This window comes from Sorex araneus, chromosome 8 (assembly GCF_027595985.1).
Source record: "Sorex araneus isolate mSorAra2 chromosome 8, mSorAra2.pri, whole genome shotgun sequence".
Taxonomy (NCBI): Eukaryota; Metazoa; Chordata; class Mammalia; order Eulipotyphla; family Soricidae; genus Sorex; species Sorex araneus.
This window is the reverse complement of record NC_073309.1, coordinates 56,277,886-56,304,014: the sequence shown is the minus strand read 5'-3', so window position 1 is coordinate 56,304,014 and position 26,129 is coordinate 56,277,886. Positions and strand designations below refer to the sequence as shown.

Below are 26,129 nucleotides of genomic sequence, written 5' to 3'. Positions count from 1 at the left end.
TTCGTGTCTTAATGCATTCAGGCTCATTGTTTTACTACTCTGTCTCTCCAAACATTATTTGTCTCATTACAGATGGACATGCCCTAAGAGCTGGCTTGTTAGCCAGGGTCCAGGAATTTGTCCTGCTGAGTTTTTCCACAACACAAGACATAAGTAATGTACTTTTCAGGGGTTTTCTGGCGCTCTACTGTTGATGCTCCCGGAAGAGGTTCTCATCATCCACCTCACCCACAACCACAGTTAGTGCCACAAGCCCATATACTTCTTCCTGAGCAACCTCAGCTGCCTGGAGATGGCCTAAGTATCTGTGACCATGCCCAGTCTGCTCTTGGGGCTGTGGGTGAGACCCTGCCACATCCCTTTCACTTCCTGCATGACCCAACTCTTCTTCCTCCTCTCCCTCATGAGCCCCAAGTGCTCCCTGCTGACCTGCATGGCTTATGACTGCTACATGGCCATCTGCCTCCCACTGCGCTACCCATTGCTCATGCGACCCCCAGTCTGCCTTGGCCTGACCCTGTCCTCGTGGCTAAGCGGACTGCTTGTGTCGGTGATCAAGACATCATGCATTGCCAGCATGTCCTACTGCGGCCCCAATGTCCTCAACTACTTCTTTTGTGACCTGTCCCAGCTGCTCAACCTGTCCTGCACCCACGTGGCCCTTACAGAGCTGGTGGACTTCATCTTGGCCATCATTATCTTCTGTGAGTCTCGTGGCCATCACCTCCTATGTGGCCATTGTCAAGGTTTCCTGCTGCAAAGCTCTGTCCACCTGGTAGCGGTGGGCATCATCTACTCAGCCATCATCTTCATCTACATCCAGTCTAGCCACATAGAGGCCATGGACCTCAACAAGGTGCTGTTGGTCATCTATTCAGTGGTCACATCTTTTTGCAACCCCATCAACAGTATGTCAAACTCTTCAATGCCATCTACCTGGAGTCAAGTATTGTTTTACAAATTCAGCACCTTCTCCTGGGGTGCTGGTGGTTCTCTCTGCTCCACAGTTCCAAGTCCTGTGGCTTCACACTGGTGACCCATGCAAAAATGTCCTGCCAGGACTCTGCATGCCTGACAATACGAACACAAGTCCCAACCTGGTTTTGCAGGAGCTTTTCCATGCAACATAATCTCAATTTCAGATGCTTTCACAATGACTTGGGTATCCCCAGTGTAGATTACTCATTTTCTCAACACCTAGGTGCATTCTTATATGTTCACCACAGCACTGTTTACAATAGCCAGAATCTGGAAAAAACCCGAGTGCCCTAGAACAGATGACTGGTTGAAGAAACTCTGGTACATCTATACAATGGAATACTATGCAGCTGTTAGAAAAAATGAGGTCATGAAGTTTGCATATAATTGGATCAACATGGAAAGTATCATGCTAAGTGAAATGAGTCAGAAAGAGAGAGACAGACATAGAATGATTGCACTCATCTGTGGAATATAGAATAATAGACTATAAGACTAACGCCTAAGAATAGTAGAAATAAGTACCAGGAGGTTGTCTCCATGGCTTGGAAGCTGGTCTCTCATTCTGGGTAACTCAGGGAAGGGACCACCAAGTAAAATGTGGTTGGAGGTCATGTGGGGGAAGGGTGATGTGGGCCGAATACAGACTAGAGACTGAACACAATGGCCACTCAACACCTTTATTGCAAACCACAACACCTAATCAGAGAGAGAGAACAAAAGGGAATACCCTGCCATAGTGGCAGGGTGGGGTGGGGGGAGACGGGACTGGGGAGGGGGGGAGGGATGTTGGGTTTACTGGTGGTGGAGAATGGGCACTGGTGAAGGGATGGGTTATCGAATTTTGTATGGGGGAAGCATGAGCACAAAGATGTATGGATCTGTAACTGTACCCTCACGATGACTCTCTAATTAAAAATAAACTAATAAAAAAATAAATAAAATTTAAAAAAAACACCTAGGTGCATAATTGAGGGAATATAGTAGTGTGTGTGTGTGTAATTCTGCACACAAATGCACATCTAAATGGTGACATCATTTCTCACTTGTGAATTTTGAAAAATAGAAACAATTTCAGAAAACCAGTGGAAATGAAGGGTATAAAACTAGCATGCTTGGAATGGAAATAGGAAGTTCAATTCCCAGCTTGGTTCCTTGAGCACTGCTGGGAAAACTGAGGCATCAGCACCACATGGTCCAAGCAGCACTACGTCCTTGGGTTCGTACATTGAACCGCTGATAGGGTTGGCTGAAAATTACCAGTGGAGGGTGGATGTCCTGAGCCTCCAGTGGTGAGAACCCCACTGGGAGGCACAGCATAAAATAGGGTGAGACCAGGTGAGATGGTTAATCAACCATTGTTTAATATGCAAAAGTTTCGTGTTCCTACTGACCACTCAATTCTGGTTTATTGTGTCATAGAGATTCATTCCTAAACCTAGGTAAAGATGAGCATGCAGAAGTGCTTGTATCAGCTAAACCTGGAAAACTCATATATCCAGGACTAAAGAACACAATGTTGTACACAACATTGTTTATTCCTTGAATTTCAGACCATTTGTGCCCCCAGTGCGTCAGCCATCCCTCTGACTCAGCATCAAGCTCTCCAGAGTTCAAACGACGGACAGGAGAAAAATGTGCAGGCACTAGGCCTCAGCTTGTAGGTTTCTCACCTGTGTCAGAGCAAAGCAGTTCACAGGCTGCAGAGAGCTGACTCAAACAGGATGTCTGGGCTGCCCACCCTGGGGCAGGGCTGGCCAAATCTCTATGGACTTCTGATATGTCAGAGGCGCAATCTGTCCTGGCGATAGTGTAATAACTCCTCGCTTAGTCTTGCCACGGATGCACCAATACAGCACCTGGGAGAGAAGCCCAAACGCATAGACGTGGCCTAGAGCCAGACAGACTTTGTGTCCCCTCCTCCAGCTCCAGCACCCACCCAAGCCACCTACCCCTCAGGACGGCTCTGGGGTTTAAAGACCCTGCCACATCCCCTTCACTGACTGCATGACCTGACTCTTCATCTCCCTCTTCAGCACCAAGTGATCCCTGCTGGCTTCCATGGCCTATGACCGCTATGTGGCCATTTGCTCCCACTGCGCTACCCATTGCTCTGTGACCCCAGGTCTGCTTGGGCCTGACCCTATCCTTGTGGCTCGGCGGGATGCTAGTGTTGGTGATCAGACATCATGCATTGCCAACCTGTTCTACTGCGGCCCCAATGTCCTCAACCACTTCTTCTGTGACGTGTCCCCTCTGCTCAACCTGTCCTGCATTATGTGGCTCTCATAGAGGTGGTGGACTTCATCTCAGCCATCGTCATCTTCTGTGGGTCCCTGTTCATGGCCATTGCCTCCGACTTGGCCATCTGCAGGGCTATGCTCTGTATGTCATCGGCTGCCGCCCGGTGCAAAACCCTGTCCACCTGCGTGTCCCACCTCGTCATGGTGGGCGTCTTCTACCCTCTGGTCCTCTTCATGGACTCCTGGCCCAGCCACCCCAACCCCACAGACCTCATCAAGGTACTTTCAGTCATCTACACAGTGGTCACATCCAGCTGCACCCTCATCTGTTGGTATACAACATCCCATAATCTCAGGCCTAGCTAGGCTTGGCTGTAAACATTGTTTTTCTGTTACTGTTACTTTAACTGACTATACTTCTGGGTGTGTAACTGACTTTGATACTGTTACAGTTGACTAAGTTAATTTGCATATTCTGCCTATGTGGCTGAATATCACTGGTTAAAACATCAACCTAGTTAATAAAAGGGAGCTGAACATGCTCTCCGGCAGGCCACAACACAAAAACCTCCAGAGAACGTTTTGTGATCCTCCCAAAAAATGTATATTTCTTTCTCGAGAGTTTGTCTTAAATGCCTCGGACTGTCAAGTTAAACCTTACTGCAAGATTGTTGCAATACCATCATCTACTGTCTGAGCAACCAGCAGATGCTGGCGGCTCTGGCTCTTCGGAACACCTGCACCCCTTACCCAGTGTCAATGACCAGGGATGATGCCTCCCACTTCTTTCATGTCCACAACCACATCCACACACTTCAGGGGCCAGTAGAAGCCCAGAGGAAATCTCGGCCATGCCTTCTATGAGGACCATGTATAAATAAGCGAGGAAATACAAGAGACCATTGATGGAGAGGAAACAGTTGGGAACAGAGAAATCACTGAGGGATGAGGTGAAGCTGGGCAGTCAGTGAGTGCAAGGATGCTAGTACCTTGGGAAGACAACCGTTCCCTCAGTGTTTCAGTGTGTGTGTGCATGTGTGCATCACACAAAGCACAAGAATTTTCACCAGTGTTGTACAAAGACCCTAATCTGTAGTGCAAAGCCTATTTTACTGGGAATTGTTGGAAACATGCCAGTGCCCACTGCAGCAGGGCATGCCTCACTGCTGGACACATGTCCAGGAGACACTGTGGGTGCCTTCTCATGTGGGCAGTGAAGGTGCAGTAGTGAAGTGTCTGTTCTGAAACATCCACTGAACAATGTCCACCTCTCAAAAGCAAAGTGAAAAGAATAAAGTGCATGTATACGGGCGCTGCCAATCACTGAAGAAGCCCGTTCCCACTAGATGTGCAGGAAATCCAGACACCATCCAGAAAAACTTACATGCTTGAGTGAGTCCTTGCCTTGACGTTTTTTTTTCTTTCTTTTTTTTTATCGTTTGATCACAGCTGGCAGTGCCCAGAACTTCTTCCTCTGAGCTCAGCACTCACTCCTGAGGTTGCTTAGGTAATCATATGCAGTGTCGGGTTCAAACCCAGATGAGAAGTATGCAAGGCAAGTGCCCTCCCCACTGTTCTGCTGCTCCAACACCCTATCTGGTCTTTCCTCTCTATCAAGGTTGTGATTCATTCCTATTGTCTTGAATCACAATAAAATAAAATGTTTTATCATCTTCGTTTTAGTCCTCACTTTTTAATTTATTCAAGCTAAGGTAGTTGCTATAGTATCAGGGTTCATGGTGCTGATACACGGACCCACCCCAGAGTGTGCACAATTGGAGGCTGGAGCAATAACACAGTGGGTAGGGCGTTTGCCTTGCACACGGGCGACCCAGGTTCGATTCCTAGAATCCCATATGGTCCTCTGAGCACTGCCATGGGTAATTCCTGAGTGCAAAGCCAGGAGTAACCGCTGTGCATCACCGGGTGTGACCAAAAAAAAAAAAGAAAAACGTGTACAAAATCCCCCACCCCTCTCCCAAGGTCCCCTGGTGTCTGGTTATGTTCCGTGACCCTGCACCTGTCACTATCCAGCACTTCACTGTGACATCTCTTGCTCAGCCTCACCTGGGCCACAGGCAGGGAGACCACTGTCTCAGCCCCTCCCTGAAGTCTTAGTCTGCTCCCATGGCGCCCTGCAGCTTCACCCCAACATCTGAACGTCTTCCTCAAGATGAGAAGTGGGAGGAGGTCTGACTGCTTTTCCTGCCCCATCCCCACACCCAGCTCAGAATTATGTTTCCCTTTTTCTTCGCAAATTTTCTTCCAACCCAAGAGTTTATTAGCTTATTTAGAATTCTTTCTATTTTTTTGCCTTGGGGGCCGCTCCCAGCTCAGTGCTTGGGGGTCATTCCAGATGCTACTCAGGGAACCCTTTACTGCTGGAAATCAAACCCAGGGTCTCAGGCGTGCAGAGCCCAGTGCACAATGGACTTGAAGTTATTTGCTTTTAGAGCTGGTATGGAAATAACATGAGGATGTTGGTGAAGATGCAAAGGTACTTTGGTGGTGATAAGATGAGGCACTGCACCAAGTACCAGTGATGCTGCAGACTGTGAAAATGAAACAAAAGTCTCATCCTTTCTCTCCTTCCTTCCTATTTGGGAGTGGGAGGGAGGGGCCACACCCAGCAGTGTCCAGGGCCTATCCTACCTCAGTGCTGAGGAGTGACCCCTGACAGTGCTCAGGAATCAAACTGAGGCGAGTAGTCCATCCCTTGTACCATCTCTCCAGCCCCTACAGAAAAATGATTTTTTATTTTTTTATAGTATATGACACATCCACTTGCACCTCCCTTATGTGACCTACTGTGCAGTCAGAGGTCACATACCTGTAGCGGGGTATGTGCCAGGCTTCAATGCTCACATGCTCAGTATTGTGTTTGCTCAGGTGCTCTGCATGTGTGGTAGCTCTGGGCATCAAACCTGTGACCTCACACATGCAAGGCAGGAGCTCTGGCCACTGAGTAATCCCAGAGCTACAGAAGCTTTATTTTACTTTTTTTAACTTTTATTTAAAATTAAAATGTTAGAATGATTTCAGGTACTTTCTTCCATCTTCTCCCAAGCCTCGCTTTACTTGGTGCCTGTTCTCAGGGCTGTGAAGTACCATGGTTCTCACTAGCACGTGTGTGGTTGATGGACTGTGGGGTGGGTGGTTCTGAGCTAAAGCTTGGTGAGGTTCTGACCATCCCCACTAACCTTCTTCTCAAGTTCTTTAAAGAAAAGGTGTGTTTGGCTTCTGGGTTAAGGGAGATGTGAAACAGACCTCAGTCTACCCATGGTGTGAAGTGAATCACGTCAGCAAATCCACAGAGCCACAAACCATTATTTCTCAGAGGCACCTCCCAATACAGCCATGAGTCACTGGACCACATGCAGTGGCTGCACTGCCCAACGCTGTCCACATGGCTTAGTGCAGCTGTGTGGGAGACTGGAGCCCTAGGTGTGTGCCCACGCTGTCAGATATTCGGACAGTCCCTAGTACCAATGAGACCTCTCTCAGACCATGCTGGACAACCCGTGACACACTGGGAACATGTCCCTATCCACAGCGGGGAGGGAAGCTTCATTGTGGCCAGTCACGGTGGCTGGACAGCCTGACTAGCTTTCTTGAAAAAAAAAGACAAAAATCCTGTATTGAGAGACCAGAGAGACAGGACAGTGGGTACAGCTGCAAACCTGCTTTTCATCTCCAGCACCACATACAGTCCCCCAAGCTCCATCACAAGTGAGCCCTAAGCACAGAACCACCATGTGTGGCCTATAAACAAAGACAAACCAAAACAGCACACTGACAGAATAAAATGGCTTTCATCACATTCAGGTTTTTTAGGTGTATTGTACATTACCACCAGAAACATCACAGGATTCATAACTTCTTATAATTTACATCTTTATTATCATTACTCAGATGTGCAAGGCAGGGTTTCAGCCTCCTCTAACGCTAGGCTGTGCCTTGAAGAATCTGCCACACACAGGAGACTTTCTGGATTCCAACTTTGAATTTTCCAAGCTTAGACTTTTATCAAACCTTCTCCTCTAAAACATCACATTTCATTTAGAAATATATCAGGCCTCCATGCCCATCTAGAAATATATAGCTATTTTAGTTTTGAAAATACTGTCGCATGATTTCACAGTATTAGAATGCTCTAACTTGCTGAATCTTTGTCTCCCTGGTGAATACCCAGGGTGGGATACTAAGGAAGCATGTAAGTTAGAACAGCCAGAGCTAGAACTCCACTGCCATGAGTAAAACTGGCCGGGGCCTGTCCAGGCATCTCCACTCTGTGGTCACCATCATGTGAATGTTTCCCAGTCTGGGACAGGAAGAGTTTCACTCAATGTGACTCTCATCTTCCCCATGCACCCAGAAAATCCCTGAGTTCTCCCATCTAAGAGTTTGTCTATTCATGACCTCTTTGACCTCACTTTGGCAGGGGGTTGACAGGGCACCTCAGATGGACCAGGTGTCCCTTCGCTGCCCACTGCAGATGAACCCCTTGTGGCCACAATTTCCAGGAGAAAAACCCAAGTATGCAGAAGCAGGGACTGAAGACTCCAGACACGTGTTGGCAGCGGGGATGAGCTGTCCCTTCCCATCTTCCCGCTCCTTTGGAGTCCTGGCTGTTATGCCCACGAACTGCCTCCAGGTGACATTTAAGTGTGCCAATGGCCTTGATCCAGAGAATCACAAATGAATCTCAAAATTTATTATCCCCCTACAGAGATGTCTCTGGACCCCAATGATTTACAATTTTAGAACTCAAAGACTGTGCAGCTGCAAAAGCGGCCACATCACCTCTCATGATATTTGTAATAAGCAATAGAAAATAAATTAACTAGCAGCTGCCTGTGGCAGGCAGGCTTGAAGGGTGGTGGGAAAATTTAAAATAACAGTGGTGGGAAGGTGTGATGGTGGTGGGTTTTGTGTTGAAATATTGAATGTAATCTATTAATGTGAACAACCTTATGAAAATAAAATTTAAATGTTAAAGAAACTTTACCACACTAAAAAAAGAGCAGGGGGTTAAATGATTTGGAGAAATTTGGTAGTTCTTCTCAAAAAATATGTTGTTATCATCTGACCCAAACATCTATACTTAGGTATGTACCCAAGACAAAGGAGACAGTATTGCAGCACAAAACACTGTACCAAAAGCAACTAGCCTAGATATCTACCAACTCATGAGAAGGGGAAGAAATCCCAATGCATCCAGGCAATGAGATATGATTCAGTCATAAACATCAAGAACAAAGCCCCGGTACCTGCCTCCACATGCGCCAACTTCAAAAGCACAAGCTCAGTGCAAGAAAGTTACATGATGGCCTCTGGGTTCAGGATCGCAATCATGGGAAGGCCTGGGCAGGCAGATCCACGGACATGAAGAGTTGCGGCTTATTTGAGGTTGGAGTGACTTCCAGTATGTATGTGTGGGCAGGGGCGGGGAGGAGAAGACAGGAGACTTTTGGACAATTGAAGGTTCTGGAACTACCTATAAGGTACTTCATGAATGACTTAGATAGTCTGTGAATAAGACCTGAACTGAAACACAAGCAGGATGGTGCCGGCACCGAGTCGCACTCAAGAGCAGAGCAGGGTTTTCCGAAAAGCTGAGTGCACCTCCCTGTTCCTCAGGCAGTAGATGACGGGGTTGCACAAGGGTGTGACCACTGTGTAGATGACAGATAGCACCTTGTTAAGGTCCATGGCCTCTATGCGGCTGGGGCGGGCATAGATGAAGATGGTGGCTGAGTAGAAGATGCCCACCACGACCAGGTGGGATGCGCAGGTGGACAGGGCTTTGCGCCGGGCAGCAGCCGATGGCATGCGGAGCACAGCTCTGCCAATGGCCACGTAGGAGGCAATGGCCACGAGCAGAGACCCCCAGAGGATAACAATGGCTGAAATGAAGTCCACCAGCTCCGTGAGGGCCACGTGGGTGCAGGACAGGTTGAGCAGAGGGGACACATCACAGAAGAAATGGTTGAGAACATTGGGGCCGCAGTAGGACAGGCTGGCAATGCATGATGTCTTGATCACCGACACTAGCAGCCCACCAAGCCATGAGGACAGGGCCAGGCTCAGGCAGACCTGGGGTCGCATGAGCAATGGGTAGCGCAGTGGGAGGCAGATGGCCACATAGCGGTCATAGGCCATGGAAGCCAGCAGAGTGCACTCCGTGCAGATGAGGGAGATGAAGAAGAAGAGTTGGGTCATGCAGGCGGTGAAGGGGACGTGACAGGGTCCTGCCCACAGCCCCGCGAGCAGGCTGGGCACAGTCACGGATACGTAGCTCATCTCCAGGCAGCTGAGGTTGCCCAGGAAGAAGTACATGGGCTTGTGGAGCTCGCTGTGTCTGCGGGTGAGGTAGATGATGAGCATGTTCTCCAGGACCGTCAGCAGGTAGAGCGCCAGGAAGACCACAAATAGGGCATCACGCACACCCGGCCTTGTGGACAAGCCCAGCAGGATGAACTCCTGCACTCGCGTCCCGTTGACCCTAGCCACAGGGTGCTCCATCTGAGGACAAAACACATCTGGGGAGTGAGTGGGACAGCTCTGTCCCAAGACCTCAACCTCTAGCTCTCTGACTCGGGGAAATGCCTCTTGGGTCTCTTGGGTCTCTTAATTTCCTCGTGTACCAGGAGCCAGCCCCAGGGCTCAGAGGCCACAGCAGACATGCCCCACACACAGGGGTCTGTGTCAGGGATCAAAACCCGGCTCACCCAGCTGACACTCTACCCCTGTTATTCCTTCCACGAGGATAAACCAAGCTGTCCCCGTGTGGTAGACATCTCCTTTCCTATGAGACGTTCTAGACACAGCCCCGTACCGTGAGATTGAGAAGTATGTGAAGTATGTGCCTTACCTTCACTTCATGTCCCCAATTTTCTGCATCTTGCCAGTTGCTAAACATCTTAGTTCCTCCTCCGCCCACATATCAAAGCCCCATTGGTCCTCCTCTCTCATCTTCATATGTGCCCCCAGTGCTTCAAGACTTCAGGTAGTGTCCCTGCTCAAAGGCACATCTGCCAGGGACAGTACTGACATTTCTCTCCCCTCAGACATCTGTTCCCAGAGCTCCAAACTGCTCTCTCCATCCTTATTGCTATGTCTCTGGGGTAATCCAGCCCCTTCCATCCCATTCTCTGGCCCGAACGGAGTGAGTGCAAGGAGTGCAGGCTCCCTCAGTGGGACCAGGACGCATCTCTTGGATATTGGTCTGCATTGTTAGAACCGCCAACTTGACCTGGGCCTGAACACTCATGTGGCCCCTTGGCTGCTTGGCCTCTACTAAGTCTGACCCCCAACCTGCACTTCACTATTACCCTCAGGGCTGGAGGAACACGGGAAGGAGAGCAAGCAAGGTTACCTCAGCCAAGTCAGGAAATAGCCTTGGGAAGGGTCTGGCATATGTAATCAAACACTACAAAGACAGGCAGTGCTCACTAGCCCACAGTCCACCATCCTCTGGGAGCATCCCAGGGCTCCTGAGCACAACTTGGAAGCAAAAAGAAGGAAAAGAAGATAGGAGGGCATTGTTGCAGCTAAATGAGCCTGGTTAGGGATGGAGAACATTTGCTGAGGGTCTGTGACACACTTGGCACTCGCTTAGTCTTTTTCCATAAAAGTCTTAATGTGATCTTGAAAGGTCATGTTAGCATCCCTCACTGTATGCCATTTACATGTTAATTTTAAAAGGTTTTAGCCCATAAAAGTGGCTGGGATTCAAACAGTACAAAGGAGATGAGGAGAAGAATCCTCATCATTGAAGTAATTGCTCTGACAGATTTGAGATATCCTGTACCTACTCACAAATGCACCCATGTGTTATGTGAAATGTGTGTCTAGATGAGCAGTGCTGTTATGTTTCACGTGTAGTATAACACATTTGACCATGCAAGGACACGTTCCTCTGCACAGATAAGTGTGAATCTAATCTCCCCCTTGCTATCACGTGATTTCCTTCCACTCTGCACCTTCTCCTGTCCTTGCTGCTTTGCACTCACCATTAATGTGGCAACGGTGTCATATCAGTGATCCTTGAACTGCCTTGTCGTCTTTAAAGCTGCATTGACTAGTTTTTCTCCAGTCTCGTGTTGGCGTGCATATCACCCCTACTTACAGTGCCACACAAACTGTGTCTTGCCTCATAGCACTGGGAAGTTAGGGGTGCTGCGGGCAGAGCACCCACATCCTTGGCTCTGCAAAACTCCGCCAAGAAGAAAGGACAGAGTCCAGTGAATGTAATGGAGGTTTATTGGTAATTAAGGGTTTTTTGCTTGTTTGGGTAATTTGGATTTGTGGCCACACACAGCAGTGCTCCCCCCGGCAGGCAGGCTTAAATGGTGGTGGGAAAATTTGAGCAAAACATAATGCCCAAAAGGAGAGAGAGAGAGAGTATTAAGTAAATTGCCTGCCATGGAGGCAGGATGATGACTGGGGTAGGGGGGATATACTGGTGACACTGGTGGTGGATAGTGTGCACTGGTGGAGGGATGGGTGTCGATCATTGTACAGCTGAATCTCGAACATGAAAGCTTTGTAACTGTATCTCACGATGATTCAATAAAAAAAAAGTAATGTGGAGCTCATGACCAATTCAGTCAGCTTAATCAATGGCTGAATAAATAGCAGTACTCCTACATTAAAAAAAGAAAGAAAAAAAAAAGAAAGAAAGAAATACTCTTTGGAGGATTTATCTATTTTGTGCAAATTTAAACTTGTATTAGCATAGAATTGCTCATAATATAATTTTTTCATTTATATACCTATAAAGAGATATAGGCTGGAGTGATAGTACAACGGGTAGGGCGTTTGCCTTGCATGCAGCTGATCCAGGTTCGATTCCTCCATCCCTCTCAGAGAGACTGGAAAGCTACCGAGAGTATTCCACCCACACAGCGGAGCCTGGCAGGCTGCCCATGGTATATTCAATATGCCAAACACAGTAACAAGTCTCACAATGGAGACGTTACTGGTGCCCATTTGAGCAAATCTATGAACAACAGGACAACAGTGTTACAGTGCTATAAAAATATATAAAGTGTTTGGAAAAGACTATATCAACTTATATTTAATTTACAGTTTGTGGAAATTCAGGAGTTTGGCTTCATTCATCTGTGTATAGGTGTGCCATCTCCAAAGTGCACGAAGACCGAGATCTGTCTCACTGGCTCTAAAGGAGCCCAGTGAGGGAGCACCTGGTCAGGCACCTACAGCCAAGACTGTGTCTCCACATCTAAGCTTACATGTGAGGGGCGACCGAGGGCCCCTTGGGACTCTGGTGCAGGGAAGCAGTGATGGGTGTGCTGTTGGGATGATGAAAAGCACAATTAACCATATCATAAAGCCCAGTACCTCAATAAAAATGGTATTAAAATTATTTAAAAACAGTATTAGACATACAATCAAAAAATGAAGCAAACAAATATGGACCCAGGTCCCCTTCCTGTGGAATGCCTCCTGAGGCTGGGTGTCCATAGCAGCACTTTGTTTATGGGAGACTGTCAGGGCCAGTGTTTATGAAAACAGTGTGGAGAAACCCTTAAAGAGTTATAAATAAAATTCCCATATGAGCTAATATTTTAACTCCTTGGCATCTACCTCAAAAACTCAAAAACATTAATTCAAAAATGTACATCCTTTGGGATATGATTTTTTTCTCTTTCTTGGGGACATATGTTGACCAAAAAGTAAAAACAAACAAAAAGTGGAAAAAATGGACTGATAGTACAGCGTGCCTTGCACGCAGCTGAGTCAAGTTTCTTTTCTGGCACCACATATGAAGCCCTGAGCCCTGCAGGACTGTTCCTGAGCTCAGAGCCAGGAGTGAGCCCCCAAGCACTGCAGGTGTGCACTCCCCCTGCCACCCCCCGCCACCCAAAGCAACAACAAAACACCTCCCTCTCTGGCAAGGTAAAGCAAGAGACCTGAAAGAGACATTTGAAAACATTTGGTTTCATGTCCCTATCACAGGACCCAGGACGGGTGGGAGCCGATAGATGCGGGGCCAAACCTGGCACTGAGCAATAGTGAGCCTGGAGCTAAGGCTCCCTCAGGCAGGGACAAGGGCCAGACCAGGTGAAGGCTTTTGGACCCTTTGACCCGAACCGCCTTAAACTGGTCAAATGTCAGAGACACAAGAGGTCTCAGGGCACCTGCCGACAGCAAGGTCGAATTGGAGCACCTAGCCTCCCGAACTCTGTCCAGCCCCAGAGATGACAGAGAGCAGAGGGGATGCCTTTGAACCTCTGAAGTCTTCCCTGCCTGAGGCTGCATTGGTCACCTGCCAGGCACCCCCAGCCCTTCCCCAAGGAACTGCCCTCTTCCTTCCACGCTTCTCCCTGCTGGCCAGGCTTCAGTCCTCAGATCGACTTTTCTTGCATTTATCCATCTTTCCTCTTCTGTGCCTGTCTTTCCTCCCCCTGCATCTGTCCATGTTCTCCCCACCCATATCTGTCCATCTTTCCTCTCCCTGCATCTGCCCATCTTTCCTCCCCTGGGTCTGTCCATCTTCCCTAACCCTGCATCTGTCCATGTTTCTCCACTGCCCCTGCCCAAGAATTACAACGTTTCTGTCAGCCAGAACTAACAGCCAGCACCTTACATTCCAAGAGGTGTTTTTGCTTCTCTCGTGTAAGAGCAAATAAATTCCAGCAGCCTGAGAGATAGTATAGGGCAGGGCGGTGGAATCAGCTGATCTGGATTCAATCCTTGACACTGCATAGGATCCCCGAGATCTTCCAGGAGTGACCCTGAGCACAGAACCAGAAGTGAGCCCCAAGCAAGGATCCAGGAATGATCCCTGAGAACTTCCAGGTGTGGCACCCCAAAAGAACCAAACAGAAAGATTCAGAAGAAAAGTTCCTCATGAGGGAGCCCCGATCTTTCTGGCACAAAAGTTGAGTGGAGAGCAGCACAGTGGCTGCAGACCGAATTCTTGGGCACACAGTTGGGTGATCCCTGAGCCCTGTACCCATCTGTTCCTCTGCTCTCAGCCTTTATCCTCCCACCTCCCCCCACAGAGTACCCCTCAGCCTCCTCACCTGATCACCTCTGTTCAATGGGCCTGGGGCCACACACAACCCCTCTTCTTCCTTCCTAGGATCACTGACCAGAGTTTAGGAGTCCACGGACGGGAAAGCCCCTGAGCCTGTGCAGGAAAGGAGTAGTCTGGGTGGAGTCCTCCAAGCAGCTCTCGGCCAACCAGGTCTTAAGACAGAGCGAATCCAAATCTCCCCCTCCCCAGGGAGCTGAGTTACAACTTCCAGCTTCTCCACGGGGGTTCAGGGAAGGGACAAATCACCTCTGAGCTTTCACCAGTCCAGTGCAGCAGAACCATCCAAAAAGAACAGGTGTGGGGTAAGGGGAAGCAGAAGGAGGTGAGGGTCAGAGCACGGGGAAGCCCAGGTGCAGATCGATCTGGACCTAGCAGCTAAATAGGAGAATTAGTGCCTGAGTTCTGGAAGGTTCTAGAAGTATCTCATACAACCTTCACACTGTCCAGTCGGAAACACTCCACAAGTCCTGTAGATCGTGCTACTCCTAGGCCAAACTTTCTTTTCTCTCCAGGATTGCTGGATCAGGTGCTGCACTTCCCGCCCTCCACCCAGCCTGCCCTGGGACATCAGCTCCCACCATTCTCCTGTTTTTATTCTGCCCTAGGACATTAACTCCCACCATGCATACACACATGCATACATATGTGTACACATACACATGTGCATATACATACAGAACTACCTAAGAACCCCCAAATGAATAAAGCAATTTCTAGGGCATGAGCTGGTGCCTATAGTAAATGGGGTTAGTGACAACTTTTCCAAGCAGAAGAGGAAGGACCAATGTGTTCATGTGTGTATATGCCTGCATCTATACACACATGTGTGTGCATGTGCATGTGTGCATACAGACATATGTGTATGTATGTGCACATGTGTATGCATGTGCATGATATATGCATGTGCACATTCATGTGCATGTTAGCACACATGGGTTCATGAATGTGCATGTGTGAATGTGCACAAGTGTTCGTATGTTGATGCTAATCCAGATCATTAAGGATGAGTCCTTGGACACTGCCCTGAAAGCAGAAAGCAGAACGGGTCCCCACTTTTAACAAAATGGGCAAGTTGAAGCTTGTGAGTCCAGATGATCTGGAAAGTACAGCATGCTCTCATATGCCCACCTGGTCATACATTATCTTGGCAGTACAAAGCAGGAGTTTTCCCCTCTCTTACACATCCTTCATCTGGTTTAACCTTTAAGTATCAGTATGAGACTTCTCTTTGTTTTTTTTGTAACCAGCTACAAGAATGTGGGGGACATAATCTGTAGAGCCCACGTGTCTAGCTCCATATCTTCCTCTGACGTTTTAATCATGACAACATAGCTTTGACAGCATAGCTTTGACAGGACAGTGTATACCCTGATGTTCTTCTGACGAATGCTTATCCTATACCTGTTTGTACTCTCATTAGTGATTCTTTCTCTGTAATGAATTCATTAGGATGTAACTGATAAAAAATAGAATAAAAGGAGACCTCTGGCAGCCGCTCTTGGCCTCGAGACTGAGTGAGCCTTGGGCCTCCATGCTTCTATATTCCTCTCGCGTGTCTTGTCTCTGAGCCTCTAAGTGATATCTGACTGATATCACTTCATGCAACCCAGGCCCATGTGTGTATGCATGCACACGCACAAACGTGTATGCATGTATTTGCATGTGCAGATGAAGCCAAGGTTCAGCTGCTTATCTCTTCAGTGCTGGAGACCATCCTTGCGTGTTTGGGGTCTCCAGGGATAACCTGGCAGTGCTCAGGACTTCTGAGGTACACACCCAGATCCTGCACCATAGCCCAACCCCCAGGTTGTTCTCCTGAGTAAGATTCGCTCAGTTTCAGGTGAGGAGTGTGTCCATGCAGAGGGTACCATCATCTAGCCCGAGAAGCACATGTGTTCCTTCCATGCAGAGGAGCTGATACCTGAGAGACAAATGGAGAACAGACAGGACCTCCATCCATCTTCACACAGGGAGGCTGGACACAGGCCTGGGCCCCCATCATGCCTCGGTAAAACAGGAGGGTAGGACCAGCTCTGGAGTGTTCAGGGAGCACTTGGTTCTCTTCTGAGGACCACAGTTATTCATGGAGCTGAATGCTAGGGCTTTTAATCTGCAAATAGATTTGATGAAGTGGGCCAGAGAGATAATACAGCAAGTAAGATGTTTGCCTTGCATACAGCTAACCCAGGTTCAATCCAGGCACCCCCATAGAGTCATCCTAGCCCTGCCATGAGTGGTCCCTGAGTGCAGAGGCAAGAGTAAGCCCTGAGCTCAGCTAAGTGTGCCCAAAAACAAAAAATAAAAGAAAATAAAGAATAAAAGAAAATTTTTTAAAAAGCAGTCAACACTAGTTTGAGGGAAAGGGCTCATCAAGGGGGAAGCAATCAGAGCTCTGGTAGCATCAGGTACAGCAGGATCTAGGAGTCATGTCAGAGATTTTTCATCTCAGTTTTATTCATAATGAATGTATTCCTTTCTCAGATTAAATACAGAGTCCAGAAGAGCAGCATTTTCAGTCCCTGGACCAAGTTTACATGAATTGGAAGAAAGGACAGATATTCCTACAAAACTCAGAAATTCATATAAATCGTGCAAATTCCCCCCTCCTCAGACTTATCACATGTCATTATGCTTCATTCCTCAGAACAGGCAGACCAGGCACATAGCAGTGTCAAATGGTGAGCAGAATGCAGGTGCTACAATTCTGGAACTCTCCCCTAGGGAAAAAAACCCCAGCTGGCAGCTTGCTGCATCCATGATGTCTGAGACCTTACAGTTGCCCGTGTGAAAGTCTGTAGCCTGTTTCCAGCAGTGTGAGAAGGTAACTCTTCATATCAAACAAAGGCAAAGGTCTGAAGATGTGAAATGTGAGATTGATCCTGGCTGAACCCCAAAAACAATGGCAGGAGGGTGAGAGTCAGAGAGAGACCAAGAGGTGACATTTGGATTTGGAGAGACCTTGCCACCAGGAAGCTCTTCTGTCTCCAGGTGCCTCAGGACATCCTGTCTCTTGGACCCCTGGGATTTAGCCTGGGGAACCCAGTTGGAGGTTTACCCCCAGAACTTTACAATACTTTACAATAAAACCAGAGTGTTAGGACAGCAGTTAGGGTTTTTCTTTGCATGTGGCTGCCCCAGCTTCAATCCCCAGCACCCAAAATGGTCCTCCAAACCCCAATATGAGTGATTCCTTAACACAAAGCCAGGAGTAAGCCTTGAGCATTGCCAGATGTGGCCCAAAACAAACAAAAAAACTGGAGGAAAGATCAATAATATAGCAGATAGGGCACTTGTCTTGCACATAAGCAGACCCATGTTCAATCCTAAGCTTCCCATATGGTCTTCTGAGCACTGCCAAGAGTAATTCCTGAATGCAGAGCCAAGAACAACCTCTTAAAATCTCTGAATGTGGTCCCCTAAAAAAGAAAATACTCACAACACCCAGTGTTGGCAGGGAGTTGGGAAAAGAGAACCTCCCTTGAAACACCTTGGAGATATCTCAAAACACCAAGATCAGAGGTTCCATACAACCAGAGATGTTATCTAGCCACCCAGAAATGCAAAAACACTGCTTGAAAGAATGCATGTTCACCACATCTGCTGGGTGCTTAGACAGTGAGACAGAACATGGGGTGAAGGAGCTGTGGTACATATGCAGTTTGGGACACAGCAGTTATACTCTGGTCTTGCATGTGGCTGACCTGAGTTCAATTGTTGGCATCCCATATGGTTCCCCAAACACCACCAGGAGTGATTCCTAAGTGCAGAGTCAGGAGTGGCTGCTGAGCACTGCCAGGTGCTTGGATGGAAAATGGAAGGGAGGGAGGGAGGGAGGGAGGGAGGGAGGGAGGGAGGGAGGGAAAAGAAGAGTCTGCAGCTGTGAGGAAATACAATCCTGCACATCCCTGAATTCATGGAGCTGGAGTGCATCGTGCTGAGCAGAATGAGCCGAGGGAAAAGCACAAGCACAAAACAGTCTCACTCACCCATGGTGGTCAGGGAATCAAATTAAGATCACAGGTATTATCAACTGATAACAAACTGGAAGAGAAGGGAGGAAACTGGAAGAGGTGCTGGAAGAGAAGCAAAGAGCCAAGACTGGGAGTCCAACTAGGGATATGGGTGGAGGGTCCTGGGCATTTTGGCAGTTATGAAGGCAGAGAGCTGCAGATGCCCAGATCATGAAAGTTGACACCACTGTAAACACATTGCTTTAACTGTAAGAAAACATATTTTTAATTATCTTTTTTTTCAAAAGTACAATTTTATTACTTTTTTATTTAATAAAGTAGTTTGCAATATTTGATTACATTTAAGATTTGAACACCAATCCCACTACCATTACACCTTCCCACCACCATATTTTGGATGTTTCAATCCTGAATTCCAACCTCTGCCCCAAAGCAGAACCAAAATAACTTATTTTGTTATTGTTTTTTTATGAAAAAATGCCGAAAATGCTATAAAAAGTGTCCTTAGAGGAAATAGTGTGAAGATTGTTGCATTTCACCTAGGTACCATTAAGCTCTTCTATAAGAGATCATTAACATGTTGCTAAAGGTTGAGCCTAGTGTGCATATATATATGCATATATATGTAAAAAAAATTTTCCTCTAAGATTGGTTATCTCTTTTTTTTCTTTTTGGGTCACACCCAGCGATGCACAGGATTTACTCCTGGCTCTTCACTCAGGAATTACTACTGGCGGTGCTCAGGGGACCATATGGGATGCTGGGATTTGAACCTGGGTCAGCCGCGTGCAAGGCAAACGCCCTACCCACTGTGCTATCGCTCCAGCCCCTAATATTGGTTGTCTCTTACTTTAAACCCCATAAAATGTGGTACGGTACTCTTAGAGTATGGGTGGTGTGGTGTAAGGTATGAGTTGTTGCGCAGTCCAGGAATAGGTTCACTCATGGGTGAGGCTTGGCCCAAGCATGTGGAAAGTTGTTGTGAGCATGGCAGTGGTTGAATTCTGAAGGTTTTCAGCTGCAGGAACTGAGTCCCTTGGGTTGGGGAGGGGTCTCACCCATCCCCCTCCGGGGTGCCCCAAATGAAGCAGCCTGGCGCCGGGTCTGGCATCATGGTTATGGCATGTGTCATGTTATGCTCCCTTCCAGGAGAGAAGGACCAATTTTTTTCAATTAAAGCACCATGATTTATAAAATCATTCATAGTGAGTTTTAGTTATTCAATATTCCAGCATTTTTAATAAAAATGAGCCATAGAAAGCTGTCAAGTCTGGAGAAATATTTCCTGACTAGGAAGCTAAAGCAACCAAGGAAAGCAATATCACTCAGAGGGAATGAAAATAAGTCTGTGAAGTCTACACTGCTGCGGGGTAGCCGTCTGCTTGAGGCAGACAGCCAGTGTGGAGTCTGCGGTGGGGTCTGGGGGTCCTTCTCGGGGATGAGCCTTACTCCATGAGGCAACGCAGGTGAAGGGGCCCATCAGAAGGCAAAACTTCAAATATCCCTGAGTTTCAATGACACACACAGAGAGAGAACCCTAATAAACTGAATGAGAAATGAAAAGGGAGACATCACAACAGAAACCAAAGAAATTCAAAAGATCATTAGAGACTACTTTGAAAGTCTGTATGCCACGAAACAAGAGAAACTAAAAGAAATGGATCAATTCCTGGATTCCTATAAACTCCAAAGACTGAACCAAGAAGATTTGGAATACCTGAATAGACCTACTACTATCAAGGAAATTGAAACAGTAATCAAAATTCTTCCCAAAAACAAAAGCACAGGTCCAGATGGATTCACTAGCAAATTCTTCCTAACATTTAAAGAGGACCTATTGCCAGTTCTACTTAAGCTTTTCCAGGAAATTGAAGAAACAGAAACTCTCCCAAACAGCTGCTATGAGGAACATATCTCCCTTATACCAAAAGCAAACAGAGACACCACAAAAAAAGAAAATTACAGGCCAATATCCCTGATGAACACAGATGCGAAGATCCTCAACAAAATATTAACAAATAGAATCCAACAACTCATCAAAAAGATCATACCATGATCAAGTGGTTTTCATCTCAGGGATGCAAGGATGGTTTAACATTCGGAAATCAAGCAACATAATCTATCATATCAACAAAAGAAAAGATAAAAACCATATGCTTGTATCGATAGATGCAGAAAAAGCATTTGACAAGATCCAGCACTCGTTTATGATGAAAACTCTCACCAAAATGGGTATTAAAGGAACTTTGGCAAGCATTATCCTCAATGGGGAGAAACTAAGAGCCTTTCCTCTAAGATCAGGGACAAGACAAGTATGCCCACTCTCACCACTTCTGTTCAATATGGTATTTGACGTACTTGCAATAGCGGGCAAGAAAAATATATTAAGGGCATCCAGATAGGAAAGGAAGAAATCAAGCTCTCACTATTTGAGAATGATATGATACTATATTTAGAGAACCCTAAAGCCTCTACCAAGAAGATCCTAGAAACAGTAGACTTGTATAGTAAAGTCTCAGGCTATAAAATCAATACCCAAAAGTCCATGGCCTTCCTATGCACAAATAATTAGGGAGAAGAAAGTGACACAAATAAAGCAATCCCATTCACAATCATGTCTCAGAAAATCAAGTATGTCTCGGAATCAGCTTAACTAAGGCGGTAAAGCTAAATCTGTACAAAGAAAACTACAAAATGCTACTTCACGAAGTAAAAGAGGACACGAGGGAATGGAAACATATCCCCTGCTCATGAATTGGGAGAATTAACATGATCAAAATGGCAATACTCCCCAAAGCATTATGCAGATTCAATGTGATCCTTATAAGGATACCCATGAAATTCTTCAAAGAAATGGATAAAACACTCCTGAAATTCATATGGAACAACAAACCTCCATGAATAGCTAAAGCAATTCTTGGGAAAAAGAAGATGGGAGGCATCACCTTCCCCAACCTCAAGCTCTATGACAAAGCGGTAATAATTAAAACAGCATGGTATTGAAACAAAGGCAGAGCTGCAGACCAGTGGAACAAGGTTGAATAACCTTACACACATCCTCAAATATATGATAATATAATCTTTGATAAGGGAGCACTAAATGTGAAGTGGCTCAAGGAAAACCTCTTTAACAAATGGTGCTGGCAAAACTGAACAACTACATGCATAAAATGGGCTCAGAACTCTACCTAACACCATACACAAAAGTCAGATCAAAATGGATTAAAGATTTCAACATCAGTTCAGAATCCATAAGGTACATTGAATAAAAGATCGGCAAAACCCCCCATGACATTGAAGCTAAAGGTATCTTCAAAGATGGCACACCATGACCAAGCAAGTAGAAACAAAGATAAACAAATGGGACTACCTTAAACTAAGAAGCTCTGTCGCCTCAAAAGAAACAGTGACCAGAATACAAAGACAGTCTACAGAATAGAAAAGGATATTCACCCAATACCCATCTGATAAGGGGTTAATATCAAGGATATATAAGGCACTGATTGAACTCTACAAGAAGAAAATATCCAATCCCATCAGAAAATGGGGCAATGAAATGAACAGAAACTTTCTCAAAGAAGAAATCCGAATGGCCAAAAGGCACATGAAAAAATGTTCTTCGTCATCAGGGAGGACCCACTCGGGTTAAAAGCTGCGTGCCAAAAGTAGACTATAGACCGAACATGATGGCCACTCAATACCTCTATTTCAAACTACAACATCCAACAGGAGAGAGAACAAAAGGGAATGCCCTACTACAGAGGCAGGGTGGGGTGGTGGGTGTTGGGCTGGGTGTGGTGGGAGGGATACTGGGAACATTGGTGGAGGAGAATGGGCACTGGTGGAGGGACGTAAACGAAATGCAAACATGAAAGTTCATAAGTTCGTAACTGTACCTCACAGTGATTCACTAATAAATATTTTTAAATGAGATATCATCTCACACCACAGAGACTGGTACACATAAAAAAAAAACAAAAACAAAATGGTGTTGGCGTGGATGTGGGGAGAAAGGGCTGCTCTTTCACTGCTGGTGGGAATGCCAACTGATTCAGCCCTTTTAGAACAGTATGGACGTTTCTCAAAAAATTAGAAATTGAGCTCCCATTTGACCCAACAATACCACTTCTGGGAATATATTCCAGAGTTGCAAAAAAAGTATAGTAGAAATGACATCTGTACTTATATGTTCATTGCAGCACTGTTTACCATAGCCAGAATCTGAATTAAAAAAAAAAAACGGTGCCCAAGAACAGATGACTGGTTAAAAAAACTTTAGTACATCTACACAATGGAATACTATGCCGCTGTTAGAAAAGAGGAAGTCATGAAATTTTCATATAAGTGGATCAACATGGAGAGTATCATGCTAACTGAAATTAATCAGAAAGAGTGGGACACACATAGAAGGACTGCACTTATTTGTATAATATAAATTGACAGAATAGAGACTAAAACCCAAGGATAGTAGAGATAAATATCAGGAGGATTGCCCCATGGCTTGGAATCCAGCCTCACATGCTGGGGGAAAAGTCAGCTGGAATACAGAAGGGACCACTTGGAGGGCTCGCTCGGGATGGGAGATGTGTGCTGAAAGTAGACTAAAGACTGAACATGATGGCCACTTGTTACCTGTATTGCAAACCACAACACCCAAAGGGAGATAGAGAGTAAAAGGGAATGCACCTACCACAGAAGCGGTGGGGGGAGAGGAGATGGGTGGTGGTGGGAGGGATTCTGGGAACATTGGTGGAGAATGGGCACTGGTGGAGGGGTGGGTGCTCGATCATTTTGTGACTGAAACATAAGCATGAAAGCTTGTAAGTCTATAACTGTACCTCACGTGATTCATAAAAAAAAAGACACAGAACATGGGGACAGCACCCAGCAGGGCCGCAGGTGCACAGAGGAAGGAGCAGTGAGGAAGGCTATGCACAGATGCCCACCAAACTAGGACCCCTTCTCTCTGGCTCAAAGTAGACTTGGGGAGCAGAACAGCTGCCCCCACTCCTCTACTAAGAAGGCATTTGTTTCACCCTTTCTCCCCTGAGTTTCAAAGGCCTCTGGGTCGGGAAGTGTAAAATGGTATTGGCTCCTCCTGGAGACCCCCACCCTGCTCCTCGGGTGCCAAAGTGGAACCTTAGGAACAGAATTGCACTGAGACCCCATGGAGGCTACACGAAAAAGCCATCCCAATCTCTGCCTTCATCACATACTAAGCACGCGTGCCTAATGGCCTGGCTCTGTCATTTTCTGCCCATGTGTGTTCTCATATGTTCCTCAGCTGCATGGACACCAGTTTTCCCTCAGGAATATGCATGAATTTCCCGAAAGAAAAAAAAACAGCTGAAATAGCGCTGAGCCACACTTGTCTTTGCCTCTGCCTGGGTCCAGCCTGACTCTCTGTTGGGAGAAGTGGCCACCCGTGGCCCCCGCACACTAACACACATGTCCACGGTCCCTATTGTGTCTGTTTCCTCTTTAGGGGTACAAAGAGGCTCACGGTACTGTCAGCCTCAGGAGGTGACGCTGCAGCTGGTGGCCACACATGGGAGGTCCTTGTGAGCAGTAGAGCACTTGCCGTCCATGTGTGCTTCACAGAGTGGCCTCATTGTGGCCAGGAAGGAGTGGTCTGACCACTTCAAACCTGGTTTCTCAGCTCTGTGACCACCACTAACAGTGAAGGCTCTGGGTCCCTCTTGAATCCCTGCACTGGCCATGGCTCACATGTGGTGCACTGATCACGGTATTTAATTTGTTTTTGGAGCTGCACCTCCATGGTGGGACCGTGTATGGTGAGGGCAGGGGCAGGGGCAGGGAAACCCAGGTCTGCTGCATGCAGGGCCAGGCCTTCCCAGCTGCCCTGTCTCTGCTGCCCTCAGATGTAATGAAGAGAACATCCTCCTGACGTAGACACCTTAGAGTTTACACTGCCTCGACGGACACACAGACAGGATGGTACAGGATGCAGGAGCGTAGCTGCACACAGAGGGGCCACGCCAGAGCAGGCCAGTTCCAAAGAATGTAGATGAGCAAGTACAGTAGGGGCATGACCACCAGGTAGCAAATGGCCACCAGCTTTTGGCGCCTGGACGGGGCATGGTGGGTCATGAGAGCAGGTACAAGCTGCAGGTGGCCAGTGCCTTGGGGCAGCACTGCACATGGGCAGTGTGGACATGGCAGTCAAGATGAAACAATAGAGGCAAGGATGAAGGCAAGTGGCAGCCAAGAATGGGTGTGCACAGGCGTGCGATTGAAGGCTGTCCTGGGCACGGCAGGCAGCTGACAGAGAAAGTACTCACCGGGTGGCCAGCACGCACAGCTCCAGGCCCAGCATCCCGGCCCAGGTGGCCAGCACAGGTGGCCTGAGCACAGCAGGGCACAAGGGCTGGTGTCGGCCAGGCAGCTGTCCAGCGCCACGGTGGCCAGCAGAATGGCTTTGGTGCTACCCATCGTGATGCTCATGTACAGCTACACCCAGACTGTGAGTATGTGTGCCAGCGCCTGTGGTGGCATGATGCTCATATCAGCAGCACCCAGTAGTGGCAGGTGGGCCAGCTGCAGGACCAGTGCAGTCAGTGCCACCAGCATGTCATTGCCCAGAGGGCTGCCCACACAGCTGCTCAACGCACTCACACACTCTCACAGGCACCTTCACACAAACACACACACACAACTCTTTATGCTCACACACAGCTCACACATCTCATATCCACTCAGACATACACTCACATACACACCCTCACACATTCATTCTCACACACACACAATCTGACACATACATAGAATCACACAGTCACACCCTCTCACACACACCCCTACAATCTCACTCTCACACCCACACACACTCACACATTTTCACAGACACTCTCAAACATACATTCACACTAACTCAAGCACAAAGACACTCATACACAAATTCACATACACATATTCACAGACTGACACACTTTCACACACTGACTCACACACACACATTCTCAAACACACATTCACACTAACTCACCCACCTAGACATGGGTAGAAGCCCCCCAGTAAAGAAATAAACTAAATTAGTGCAGCTAGAGAGATAGCACAGCGGGTGGGGTACCAGCTTTGCATGCTGCCAGCCCAGGTTCAATTCTTTACACCCCATACAGTACTCAACCACTGCAAGGAATGATTTCTGAGCACAGAGCCAGGAGTAACTCCTGAGCACAAATGAATGTAGCAAAGAAAGAAAGAGAGACAGAGACATAGACAAAGAAACTAAACTAATATAAAAATCCACTGTCTCCAGGACAGCAAGGCCAGGGAGGTGGGTGTGCAGAGACTGCAGGGGCCTTTGGGGTCTTCATGTTGACCTGAACAAATAAACCTGCCCGTGGGGTCTGCAGCCCACAGTCCAGAGCTAGGGGCAACACAGCTGGAGATGCACCTGCACCCAGATATGTCCTACCTGCTCCTTTCCCACTAGCAGCCAGACCCAGCCAGAGTAGGGGCATCTGGGGCTCCCCAAACCCAGAGGAGGGGGCAGGAGGGAGCAGAGGAGCAATGGGAGGGTGGGAGGTGGCCAGAAGATAATGTGTTTCCTGGTTCTTGTCACCTGGGAGCCAGAGGCAGTGCCAGGCTGCTCCATCCTGAGCCAGGCCCAGGCTCTGGGCACCCCTATTCCCCAAGGAGTCCTTACTGGCTGCCATTAATGAGGCTTGGCAGGGTCCAGGCCCAGGACCACCTCCTCCCTGACCTCAGACCTCCCCGCTCTCTGCATGCATGCAAGACTGGAGGTCACTGGGGTCCCTCTGTGGGGCTTCTCCAGGGCTCCTCCTCCCAGAGCTCCCTAGGAACCTGGCCCCTCTCTGCCCCTGCCTTCCCTTCTGCCTTCACTCC

The 26,129-nt window shown here is 47.4% G+C and overlaps 1 protein-coding gene and 2 pseudogenes across 1 annotated transcript; 2 read left to right on the top strand and 1 right to left on the bottom strand.

The window, feature by feature from the left end:
* The first annotated feature begins 11 nt into the window (after positions 1–11).
* Positions 12–1,036, top strand: LOC101550794 (olfactory receptor 5-like; annotated as a pseudogene).
* A 117-nt stretch (positions 1,037–1,153) lies between these two features.
* Positions 1,154–7,923, top strand: LOC101551064 (olfactory receptor 5-like; annotated as a pseudogene).
* An 884-nt stretch (positions 7,924–8,807) lies between these two features.
* LOC101551330 (olfactory receptor 5-like) lies at positions 8,808–9,746 on the bottom strand. Its single transcript, XM_004616990.2, has one exon. It carries the CDS (start codon positions 9,744–9,746, stop codon positions 8,808–8,810), a length of 939 nt encoding a protein of 312 aa, XP_004617047.2.
* Between the last annotated feature and the right edge of the window lie 16,383 nt (positions 9,747–26,129).